Raw genomic sequence first — 13090 nt, 5'->3', positions numbered from 1 at the left:
ATTTAGCATTGCAAAATTCACTTCATGTACTATATTTTGATTTGATAAATTTAGAGAGTAATGCAGTCGGTATCCACTTCCGGTAAAAGATGACTTCGGAGAGTATGATGTCGACACAATTTTGGAGAAATGGTCCATCTCCTGGTTCCGTTTACAATTTCCCAGGCCCGGGACAAACTGCAATGCAGAATCAATCACAGATTGGTGCGGCTAAACGTACACTGTAAGGCATCTCACAATAAACAAGTACACATGGAAAGACGAAGCCGTGTTCCAAATCCCCCCTTTTTTCTCTTTATTTTGAAACATTTGTTTTTAATAATCATCATTTATTCATTTAGCAGCATTGGGGTATATTGGGGTAAAAAGTCACACCGTCAATTCTGTGACAATTTTACTTGTTAAAATATATTCTACGAATTATTTCTTAAGCCTTTTGACAAATTAAATTCTTATAATTGACAATCAGCACTGTTGTCATCAGGAAATTATGATTAAGTACAAGCATCCATAGGCGGATCCAAGGGTGGGGGGGATGAATCCGGGTCCGTTCGCACCCACTCATGTTCGCCCCCTTTCACTTTCGCACCCTACATGTTCGCACCCAAAGTCTGTTTGCACCCTACATGTTTGCGCCCAATTTTAATTGGTTTTTGGTTTAATAACTTTGTAATCAAGTTTTGGCAAGTAGTATTCTTATACGTATAATTGTTTTCGTTGTCTCAAAGTAAAGTCAGACAGCATTTTTTATTGAGTTGAATAAATCTTAATTATGTTTTGGATGTAGTGTATTGTTAAATATTTTTTATTCCTTAAAAAGTGGAATTCTATCAACGTTTTATTTTGTGTTGAATAACTCTTGAAAATAATCATGTTTCGGTTAGTGTATTGCTATAACTTTGTTTCATTGACTTGTTTCAAAATGGAGTCAGATTCCGACTACGTTTTTTTTTTCATGTTTGATCATGTTTTGGTTATAATAGTGTATTGCTATATTTTATTGTTTCATTGTTTCAGATCAAAGGGACCAAGCTGTTAAAAACAATTATCTTTTGTGTTTTTCATTTAAAATCTTCAATCTTTTACTCATACCAAGCTATCAATACATTCAGTATTTACACCAAAGCAATTAAAAACAACAATCATGATTTTCCAATTATTCAACTGGATTTTGAATTTAAATTGAGCGCGAACGTGTAGAGTGTGAACGTGCGAGGTGCGAAGGTGTAGGGTGCGAAAGTATATTGAGCGCGAACGGACCTGATACTGGGGGGATGGGGCCCTTTAATGGGGAAAATTTGGTTGATTATATAGGAATTACTGAAGCATGACTGGAGCAGGCCCCCCTTAGGTCAACCAGAGGGCCCCCCTCCCATTATGAAAAGTTCTGGATCCACGACTGGCATCTACAGAACAAGCCTTATTTCTAGACTACATGTATCCTTTACAATGATGATCACTTTGACGCTTGATGAACATTAATACAATTGATCCCCTTACATGTATATATCTGGTAAATGCTAAAGGAGCACATATTAGATTAACCATTAAAATTAGTTATCAAGGCTATGCATTTAGTTTCTGCTCAAAGTCTCAAGAGTTCCCTAGAGTCCACTATAGATTAAATAATTTTACAAATAACAAACATATGTTATTACAGATTTAGAAAATTTAAAGAAAAGTATCTGTAATAACACACGTAAGTTATTTTCTGTAATAACCCTATACAGTTATATCTCTGACTGTTAAATATTTGTTGAAAAAAAAAACACGGGAAATACCGTAACGTTTCCGATTTTGGTTCTGTTGTTAGGGATTTTAGTTGTGACGTTATTCAAGTTATGATGTCATATGCAATGTAAACAAAGAAACGCTATCATCAGGTAACTTTTTTTCATATCAAGGAATTATTAAAAATGAAATTGGTATTGCATTCCTTCCTATTTATACTAGACTGATAAATATATATTTTACTCAAAGATTCATACAAACGAGACAGAAAAAAGGAAGTACATTCAATGTACATTTCTGCGCAGGTCCGAGATTTCAAAACATGACATAATAAATATTGAACGATTTTGAGTTCCTTAGTACAATGAAAAATATGGGAAATTTTCCCAATTTTTTTTTTTTATTGAATTTCTACTGTTATTGGGGACTACGTCCCCATATAAACTGAAAAAGTCTAAATATTATCTTAACTCTCATGTCTTTATTTCATTTGTATTTCAGAGCACCAACTGTAACTGGAACGTCTGTCCTAGGTATAAAGTTTAATGGTGGGGTAGTGATAGCTGCTGACATGTTAGGATCATACGGCTCTCTTGCCCGGTACAGGAATCTCTCTCGTGTGATGAAGGTTAATGACAGTACAATCATAGGCTGTGGGGGAGATTATGCAGATTTCCAGTATTTACAGAGTGTTATTGAACAAAGAGTGTAAGTCATGTACATGTATGGCTAATTGCAGCAATATGAAAACTTTTTCTGTTGTTGATACAGCTTAGAATATAAAATCCTTGAGCTGAAAATTGTTAAAAAAAAGTTTAAACCTAAGGAAAGGCTTTTGTGCAACTCTTGTTATCCATCATGTACATAACACAACATCACAAGGAAAATTTTTGTGTACCAAGATCATGATAAATCTATAGATATAGTCACATACCTTTTAAACCATTTAATACCAAACACCTGAAAACATCTAACAATATACTGTCTAACATATATATATATATATCTGATATGACTTATTCAAAATGAATTAGTAAAAACAATATTCATATTTTATGAAGAACTTGAACCTTTATCATGACAATGTTTAAGGTAATAAATTCATAGAAATATTTATAGGTATTGTTTCTATTCTGCAGACATACATATAAATGTATGATAGCTTTGCTGATTTAATTTACTAACTGTTTAAGAGATTTTCATGTACTAAAATAAGTTGTAATTTTACACATTTCCATTCCTTTTTACATATTTACATGATGATGTGTCTTTATTTTTAAACATGTTTTGTTTTTAAAATGCATTTGCCTAGATGTTTTAATGATTATGGATATCTTGTATTATTTGTATAAAAATGAATTTATTGAAATAAAAAAATGTAACTTTATGTTTAATTGTTTTGTATTCATATTTACAGAATAGATGAAGAATGTTTAAATGATGGTTTTGGTTACACACCAAGGGGACTGTACTCCTGGATGACCAGAATACTTTATAACAGAAGATCACAGTTTAATCCACTGTGGAATGTGTTCCTTGTTGGAGGATTACAGGACGGAGAACCGTAAGTATTCAATTGTTGAAAGATTACAATACAGGACAGAGAACCGTAAGTATTCAATTGTTGAAAGGTTACAATACAGGACAGAGAACCGTAAGTATTCAATTGTTGAAAGATTACAATACAGGACAGAGAACCGTGAGTATTCAATTGTTGAAAGATTACAATACAGGACAGAGAACCGTAAGTATTCAATTGTTGAAAGATTACAATACAGGACGGAGAACCGCAAGTATTCAATTGTTGAAAGATTACAGGACAGAGAACCATAATTATTCAATTTTGAACCTGAGATAATGGCTCATTTCATCACCAACCACTTTCTTCTCAGAAAGAAAGAGCATTAAAACACAAACAACTTAAAGCAATACATGGTTCAGATAGCCTGATTTTGTATAGGCATGAAAAATAGTTGGGTTTAGTCCTCAAAATTAGCACAGGACCGGCAGGGTAGTCCTGTAAAAATATAGTCAGTCCTGTTGATTTTGGTACATTTGTAGTAACAATTTGAAAAATCATCAATTAGTTCCTGTAAATTATGCCCAACCCCAATTTCTATGACTGGTTAGCTTAGGTTAAACCAGTTCTACTTGCCCACTAGATCTAATGTCATAGTATTGATGTCATTATTCAGTACTTTCAAGTAGTAAATGTAGTAAAAAAAAAATCAAACATTCAAAATATTTTGATAGCTTCTTTCATTATAGCAATGATATTGCATGTATTTCATTAAAAAAATTGTTTTTTCTTGATGGTTTGCCAAAATTTCAAAAATATAACATCCAGCCCAGTCTTCACGCTGAGTGGCAGCCCTGGCAGCCCAGGCTTGTAAAATTGCTCTCAGGCCTGTAAAAATCATATCTACAGGCCAATTAAAAAAAAAAAATTGAGCTCTGGACCTATAGATTTAACAGTTCACCGTGAAGACTGCCAGCCTGTGATCTAAAAAAATATTAATCAATATATATATAGGAACATACTGTACAGATTGCCAATAATTTTCATATTATATATTACAGATTTTTAGGTTTTGTTGACAAGATAGGTGTAGCTTATGAATCACCAACTATTTGTATTATATATTACATATTTTTAGGTTTTGTTGACAAGATAGGTGTAGCTTATGAATCACCATTATATATTACAGATTTTTAGGTTTTGTTGACAAGATAGGTGTAGCTTATAATGAATCACCAACTATTTGTATTATATATTACAGATTTTTAGGTGTTGTTGACAAGATTGGTGTAGCTTATGAATCACCATTATATATTACAGATTTTTATACGACCGCAAAATTTGAAATTTTTTTTGTCGTATATTGCTATCACGTTGTCGTCTGCGTCGTCGTCGTCCGAATACTTTTAGTTTTCGCACTCTAACTTTAGTAAAAGTGAATAGAAATCTATGAAATTATAACACAAGGTTTATGACCACAAAAGGAAGGCTGGGATTGATTTTGGGAGTTTTGGTCCCAATATTTTAGGAATAAGGGGCCAAAAAGGGCCCAAATAAGCATTTTCTTGGTTTTCGCACTATAACTTTAGTTTAGGTAAATAGAAATCTATGAAATTTTGACACAAGGTTTATGACCACAAACGGAAGGTTGGGCTTGATTTTGGGAGTTTTTGTTTTAACTGTTTAGGAAAAAGGGGCCAAAAAAAGGCCCAAATAAGCATTATTCTTTGTTTTTGCACAATAACTTTAGTATAAGTGAATAGAAATCAATGAAATTTAAACATAAGGTTTATGAACACAAAAGGAAGGTTGGGATTGATTTCGGGAGTTTTGGTCCCAACAGTTTGGGAATAAGGGGCCCAAAGGGTCAAAAACTAAACTTTCTTTGATTTCAACAAAAACTGAATAATTGGGGTTCTTTGATATGCCGAATCTTACTGTGTTAGTAGATTCTTAATTTTTGGTCCCGTTTTCAAATTGGTTTTCATTAAGGTCCAAAGGGTACAAAATTAACAAAAATTAAATTCTTGGGCTTCTTTGATATGCTGAATCTAAACATGTACTTGATTTTTGATTATGGGCAAAGTTTTCAAGTTGGTCCAAATCAGGATTCAAAATTATTAAGTATTGTGCAATAGGAAGAAATTTTCAATTGCACAGTATTCAGCAGTAGCAAGAAATCTTCAATTGTACAGTATTGTGCAATAGCAAGAAATTTTCAATTGCACAGTATTGTTCAATAGCAAGAAATCTTCAATTGACAGTATTGCGCAATAGCAAGAAATATCTAATTTCACAATATTGTGCAATAGCAAGATATTTTCAATTGACAGTATTGCACAATAGCAAGAAATATCTAATTTCACAATATTGTGCAATAGCAATCAATTTTTTCAAGTGGAGTTATCTTTCTTTGTCCAGAATAGATATTTGTGCAATAGCAAGATATTTTCAATATTGTTTGTAAATTTGAGTTATCTTTCTTTGTCCAGAATAGAAGTTGAATCAACTTAAAATCATTGTTTTATACAATAATCAATGTATTTTCACCATTACTACCAACTGATAAATTAAAACAATCTCTACCATTCAGTGATAACAAGCACTTTTTTTATATTTTAATATTTTATGATGTATTTAAATGAGCAGTTATTGTTGCAAACTCAATTAGAAATTTGAATTGAGATCAGTTTTGGAATAAGGGAAAGTTTTTCTCATTTCAGATTTCATAAATAAAAATAAAATTTCTTCAAATATTTTTTTGAGAGGATTATTATTCAACAGCATAGTGAATTGCTCAAAGGCAAATTTTTTTTTTTAAGTTCATTAGACCACATTCATTCTGTGACAGAAACCTATGCTGTGTCAACTATTTAATCACAATCCAAATTTAGAGCTGAATCCAGCTTGAATTTTGTGTCCATACTTGCCCCAACCGTTCAGGGTTCAACCTCTGCGGTCGTATAAAGCTGCGCCCTGCGGAGCATCTGGTTAGGTTTTGTTGACAAGATAGGTGTAGCTTATGAATCACCATTATATATTACAGATTTTTAGGTTTTGTTAGGTTTTGTTGACGAGATAGGTGTAGCTTATGAATCACCATTATATATTACAGATTTCTAGGTCTTGTTGACAAGATAGGTGTAGCTTATAAATCACCATTATATATTACAGATTTTTAGGTTTTGTTGACAAGATAGGTGTAGCTTATGAATCACCATTATATATTACAGATTTTTAGGTTTTGTTGACAAAGATAGGTGTAGCTTATGAATCACCATTACATTTATATATTACAGATTTTTAGGTTTTGTTGACAAGATTGGTGTAGCTTATGAATCACCATTATATATTACAGATTTTTAGGTTTTGTTGACAAAATAGGTGTAGCTTATGAATCACCATTATATATTACAGATTTTTAGGTTTTGTTGACAAGATAGGTGTAGCTTATGAATCACCATTATATATTACAGATTTTTAGGTTTTGTTGACAAGATAGGAGTAGCTTATGAATCACCAACAATATGTACTGGTTATGGAGCATATATAGCAAATGTAAGTCACATAGCACATGTTGAAATCACAAAAATAACAAACTCTGAAGAAAATTCAAAACAGAAAGTCCCTGATCAAATAACAAAATCAAAAGATCAAATACTGTAAATTCAGAAATTATTGCGTGCATTTATTATTGCGATTTTGTCAGTTACAGTACATCAACCAAAAGGATAACAAATGTCATATTCCTGAATCAGTAATCCAGCTTTTTTTGAAAAAAATGATATTTTCTGCTTTTTGTGGTTAACTATATATGTATAAAGGAAGGGCTAAAAGATACCAGAGGGCAGTCAAACTCATAAATCAGAAATAAAATGACAAGGCCATGGCTGAAAATGAAAAACAAACAAATAAGTCCCATGACACAACATAGAAAACTAAAGACTAAGCAGTACGAATCTTACAAAAAACTGGGATTGCAATCATAATTCCTGTAGTCACTTGCTGAGGCTTAAATTAAAATATTGTTTGTTTGCAGTTTACCGACCGACCCTTGAAAATCCTCCCGACTGTGAATATTTTATTGCTTTAAATTTGAAGAAATTTTTTTTAATACTTCTATTGACAAATGATTGACGCAATCTGGAACTTTGGGTCCTTTCCGGAAATGATTTAAAGTCTGGGTTAATTTTGCATTTCAAGTTCGGTTTTTCTTAGCTTCCCGTCAAGCGTTCATGTGACCATTTAATGATAAAGCACATGGAAATTGTTTACAGGTATCCATGAAGTCACAGAGGAGTACTGTACGCTGTCGTCTCGTGTCAATTTTAAGACAAATAACAAACAAAAAGGTTTATTAGTAAACTGTTTATACAGATTCAGGCACATGTAATGATGTGTGATGATATCATTGAGGATGATGCAGCAGATATTCATAACTGACACGATAACCTAACCCTGTCTCAAACAAATCGGGTTCAGAATCTGTGGAGCCTGACTTTATGGAACCAATTTCGGTGGCTAAATAATTCGACAGCAGCTTGAAGTATGGCATATTTTCTACTAATCGTTGTGAAGACGACAAAGATAAAACCACTCCTCCGTGACTTAAATCTTCATGGATATCTGTAAACACGCCTGTACGGAGGAAGGGCTCATTTGAAATGTTAATGGATACAGATCATGCCAAATCAATAAGAAGCAACCCTAACTACACAAAGTTTAAGAGAAAATGAATAGTTAGCTTGAAAAATAAATACACTCTCTCTATGTTAAATCTATCTTCGATTGTAATGAGTATGCTCCTTTAGGATAAGGGGGGCTGCCCCACTCATTGCAATTATTCTCTTTCTTACAATATTAAATATACCCAAACTGTGTGGCCTATGTGAATTCAATTAAAACATGTCCTTAGGAGCTATGCTGCCATTTTCTTTTATGCATTAAAAGCATTTCAGTACAGACCATTTACTTTTAATGGGGTGCTATGGATTTCACCCCAAACTTTAGATTTCTTTGGTTTTCATTAAAGCCTGGCAAAAATATAACCTTATCACATATAATTAAATATTGTTAGAAATATGAAAACAGTCGGATGTCTTAATACTTTTTTTTTCAAGTTGCCTTTTTTTCAATTGAGGAAGATTCAATGGTTATTTTTTTTCATTAAAAATATACTCTTTAATACATTGTCTTATAAATCTTTAATATCTACATTTTTCTGATGAAAATACTCTACTCATGAAAACATTCTAGTCAAGAAGCATACATGTCTGAATATATTTCTTTAAAACAGTTCTAGTCATAATGACATTCCTTGTTTATAAGTGTACCAGTATTTAATAATTATACCATATTTTATGTCATAAATTGGATAATGACACTATGTTAATTTAAATAAAGTTCCAGTTTTGGTTAAAAAGTTTTTTATCTGAAAATTCCTGTTCATTTGATGTTGGTTTTCAGCATGTCCAGTGTTTGTTGTTTTAAAATGTTTTTTTTTCTTCACAAGAAACTTAGTTTAGTGTAACTGCTTGTTTAAACTGTATTTTGACTGATAAAATAAAATATTTTTCCTACCTACCGACCCTTCAGTCTGAAGGTACAGTCGGAAAACTGCAAACAAACATATTTTTAAGGTTGGCCTGATAAGATATATCATGGTCCCGGCTCGATCAAAGCTAAAGACTTGAAAAATTGGTTTGTCCTGGTAGGGTGACTGGTCTCAGAACTGCAGACTTGTCTTGTTAACTAGCACTTTAAAACTCTAATCTAAGTGACAAATAATCACATATGTTATCCCGTTTTCAATATCAACAACAAATACATGAAATATATAATGATTAAATATATTTATTTTGTAAACTTGGTAAAAATTATAAAACATTAAAATACTAATAAAATTGAGAATGAAAATGGGGAATGTGTCAAAGAGACAACAACCCAATCATAGAACAGACAACATCAGAAGGTCACCAACAGGTCTTCAATGCAACGAGAAATTCCCGCACTCAGAGGTGGCCCCTAAACAAATATATATACTAGTTCAGTGATAATGAACACCATACTAAACTCCAAATTATATACATTTCAGCCTTTATTAAGAGAAGCTTATGAGAATAACCCTAACATGACTTTAGAGGAAGCACAAAAACAGATAGAGAGATGTATGAAGATTTTGTATTACAGAGATGCTAGATCTATTAACAAGGTAATATTGCTGTGTAATATAAAAATAAGAAGATGCGGTATGATTTCCAATGAGACAACTATCCATCAGATTTCAAATGATGAAGAGCTTGTATGACCTTTAACTATTAGAAAAACCCATACAGCATAGCACAGACATAACAAAATAACAAACTATAATATGAAATACAGCAAAAAATAATTACCAAGGAATAACATGCTCCAGACTTGGCACATGCACCGTTTTGTTATTAGGTAAAGGTTATTCTTATATTAAGTGTTTGGGCACTGGAGTATAAGAAAAACTTTTTTACAAGACTCAAACCCATTCAAAATATTGTGTGATAAACTGGTTTCGATATTTATTATATTTCGTATTTGTATATTGCAGATTCAAATGCTTAAAAAACTTTGAAAAAATGGAAAAAGAATGGAAAAAATTACATGCTCATTACTGAAAATAATTTGCTTTCCTTGTCTAAAATCTATAAAAATTATCAGAACAAAATACTGTAAACTTCGAAATTATTGCATGTATTTATTATTGCGATTTAGTCATTTTAGTTTATTTTAGACTAAAATTCTATTTTAATTTTTGCAATTTTGAGAAAATCCTGTATAATTCCTATAAAAAAAATTAAGAATGCAAGTTTAGATTATTGCGATTATAATCATTATAACCTTGTCACATTTTTCGCAATAATAAAAACATTGCAATTATTTCTAAATATACAGTAATACTGTAAATTCAGAAATTGTTGCGAGGTCTTTATTATTGCAAATAATGCGACTGAGTTGATAACGCAACAATTAAAACTCGCATTTTGTAATATTTTAACTGAATTAAGCATGACTTTTCTCAAAATTGTAAAAATTAAAATCGCATTCAAGTGTAAAATGACAAAATCGCAATAATAAATGCAAGCAATAATTTCTGAATTTACAGTAATCATGCTGAAAATGCATGAAATAATTGCCACTGGATGTCAAAGACCAAACAATCAATCAATTAATAAATTTTTTTTTTTAAATGATATATGTTGTTTAATCTTATTTGCTTTGAAGCAATAGCCACATTTTGAAAAAGGGGGAGGGGGCTTTTTGAAAACAAAGGAGAGACCAATGTTTTTTATTTCAAAGATCATCATGAATATTGATTATATTTTCTAAAATTTTACTTATTATTTGCTTATCTAATTTCAGTATGAAGTTGCAATAGTAACAAAAGATGGTTGTATAGTAAAACCTCCAGTTCAACCAGAAACTAATTGGGAAATAGCTCATTTAATTAAGTAAGTACATGTTATAGTTAAACCTCCAGTTCAACTCAAAACTGATTGAGAAATAAATAGCTTATATAATTAAGTTAGTACATGTGTCAGCATTATATATAGCTTTTATGTATAGATGATCTGTGTACCACTCCCAATGAGGAGAACCTCAATAATAGTACTGTTCCTTAGATACACTTCAGCTCAGACGTTAAATTTTTACTACAAATCTGAAGAAAAACATAATGAAGTTTCACATGGACATGCTATACAATGCAATGCATTTTTTCATTCAATGCTTAACATTATTGAGAACAACATACTTTAATATTAAATTCAAAAATTATTGTTAGGTTTTTATAAATTCAAAAGTAATGCCAGTTGGCCTGGGTGGTGAGAATAGTTCAAATAAGAACCCACATTCTGAATTCAAAACAAATGACTGAATGCAAATTTTTCTGATAAACACAATAACTAATCTTACATTTTTGTCCATTCTTCATAAGATAATAAATGGGTGAAATAAATTGAGATTTTACAGTTTTTATATATATTCATAAACAAAATAATAACAATTTTCAAATTTTTTTATCACATTTTCTCAATAGCACTTTTAAAGTTGGAAATATTTGCATTAAATACATTGCAATGGGATAGGTTTTGTAAAAATAAATTCCTTATTTATTGACATTATTTGTATGCAGCTTTTTAGGAAACTACAATAATTTGTCTCATGTTTTGTCCTTTGTTATCTTTTGCAATAATAATATATGCATACACAAGCTTAAAATTTACAGTATTCTATTATCTTAAATTGAGAATGGAATGGGGAAGATGTCAAAGAGACAACAATCCGACACAGTGGTGGATCCAGCCATTTTAAAAAGGGGGGTTCCCAACCCAGGACAAAGGGGGAGGGGGTCCAACTGTATGTCCCCATTCAAATGCATTGATCGTCCAAAACAAGGGGGGTTCCAACCCCTGGTACTCTCCCCCTGGATCCGCCACTGCCGACAAATCTACCTTACACATATATTGCATTTATAATATATAATTCTTAACTATTTTATCGTTATATTTTCAGGGGTTATGAATGATAAACATTTTCTCCTCATCATTTGAAGGCAAGATCACAGAGAGTCAACATTAGTAAACATTGAAAGTGAACTTGATACAAGAACTATTGTTACAGTGCTATTTGATTCATCATCATTTGTTAATAAAATTATAATTATTCTGTATTGAAACTCAATTTTATTATCAAAATTGTGTTAGTAGTAACTGTAGAGTATTGTATCACATAACTTCCTTATTGCAGAGATAAGAATGTTAACATGTACTTCCCTTAAAAAAAGTAACATAGTTCAAATAAAAAAAGAATAAAATTATTACCAAGTCGCCTTTTCAAAATCTGAAGGACTATGGGTAATCTGATTGTTTGTTCACCAAAATGATAATAACGTTACATCATTGGTTAAATTTTCATTGTTAAGACTGTTTTAAACCAAGCACAACATTTTGGTGCTCGTTTTTGAAAATATTACCCAAAATGCATTAGATTCAGAATTAGACCTTTGATGGTCCTTATGGCATCTTATATGTCCACCTTTGCTAAAGATAAAACATATACCTACTGTAAAATGCATTATCAGAAATAGAATAGATATAGAAAAGTCTGGCTGGACAATTTAAAGAGATCTGTCCACATTTTCAAATTTTCAGCCAACCAAAAACTGAAGAGACCATAAATTATCAGCAGTATGACGTCCACATTTAACAGAAACCTGACAAACAATGAAAACAATACAAATTCTTAAAAAATGCTGAGTATAACTCAAACCATCATTTGACTATTTACAAGAGTCAATTTAATTTAACCCCTTCGCCCCCAATCTTGGCCTGTAGTCTTCATGACAACTGTCTTTCTGTGATTGCCCTTGTGACCATCCATACTTTTTTTAAAGTAGCAAAAATCAAGTGGGGTTGGCATCTTTTGATTGACACTTCATTACTGGAATGGGCTGCAGGTACAAAGTATTACCAAAAATACATGCATAGGTGATACTGAAACACAGGGAGTTTGGTAAAAATTATTCTGGTCTGTAAAATCTAGGTCCCCTTGATGCAAAAAATACGTAAAAACGGCATATAGGAAGACCTGGCGTGACAATAACAACTCCCCAGCAAGACACAAACGTCATATTTACTTCCAATCACTATTAGTATAGATGGACTGCTTTAACTATAAAGTAATACTTGAATTGAAGCCATTAGAAGGAAAGGTTACAAATTGTTTGGTATATTCCTGCCTGCAGTTGTAGTTCATAGTGCGTTTGCCCTGTGACTACTATTATAGTATTCTTAGATTTGGTGGTATTCA

At 31.6% G+C, this 13090-nt stretch overlaps 1 protein-coding gene across 1 annotated transcript; it reads left to right on the top strand.

The window, feature by feature from the left end:
• Positions 1 to 45: 45 nt before the first annotated feature.
• LOC134718610 (proteasome subunit beta type-4-like) lies at positions 46 to 11947 on the top strand. Its single transcript, XM_063581241.1, has 7 exons — positions 46 to 223; positions 2233 to 2439; positions 3149 to 3295; positions 6727 to 6808; positions 9345 to 9461; positions 10643 to 10731; positions 11795 to 11947. Exons 1-7 carry the CDS (start codon positions 90 to 92, stop codon positions 11805 to 11807), a joined length of 789 nt encoding a protein of 262 aa, XP_063437311.1. The 5' UTR covers positions 46 to 89; the 3' UTR covers positions 11808 to 11947.
• Positions 11948 to 13090: the final 1143 nt, after the last annotated feature.

This window comes from Mytilus trossulus, chromosome 5 (assembly GCF_036588685.1).
Source record: "Mytilus trossulus isolate FHL-02 chromosome 5, PNRI_Mtr1.1.1.hap1, whole genome shotgun sequence".
Taxonomy (NCBI): domain Eukaryota; kingdom Metazoa; phylum Mollusca; class Bivalvia; order Mytilida; family Mytilidae; genus Mytilus; species Mytilus trossulus.
Note: the sequence above shows the minus strand (reverse complement) of the source record. Positions and strands in the feature narration are given on the sequence as shown.

Coding starts and splice junctions, on each gene's coding strand:
- LOC134718610 (XM_063581241.1), top strand. CDS start 90: ATGACTTCGGAGAGTATGATGTCGACACAATTTTGGAGAAATGGTCCA. Junction 224..2,232: donor GGTGCGGCTAAACGTACACT/GTAAGGCATCTC, acceptor TTTGTATTTCAG/AGCACCAACTGTAACTGGAA. Junction 2,440..3,148: donor AGTGTTATTGAACAAAGAGT/GTAAGTCATGTA, acceptor TCATATTTACAG/AATAGATGAAGAATGTTTAA.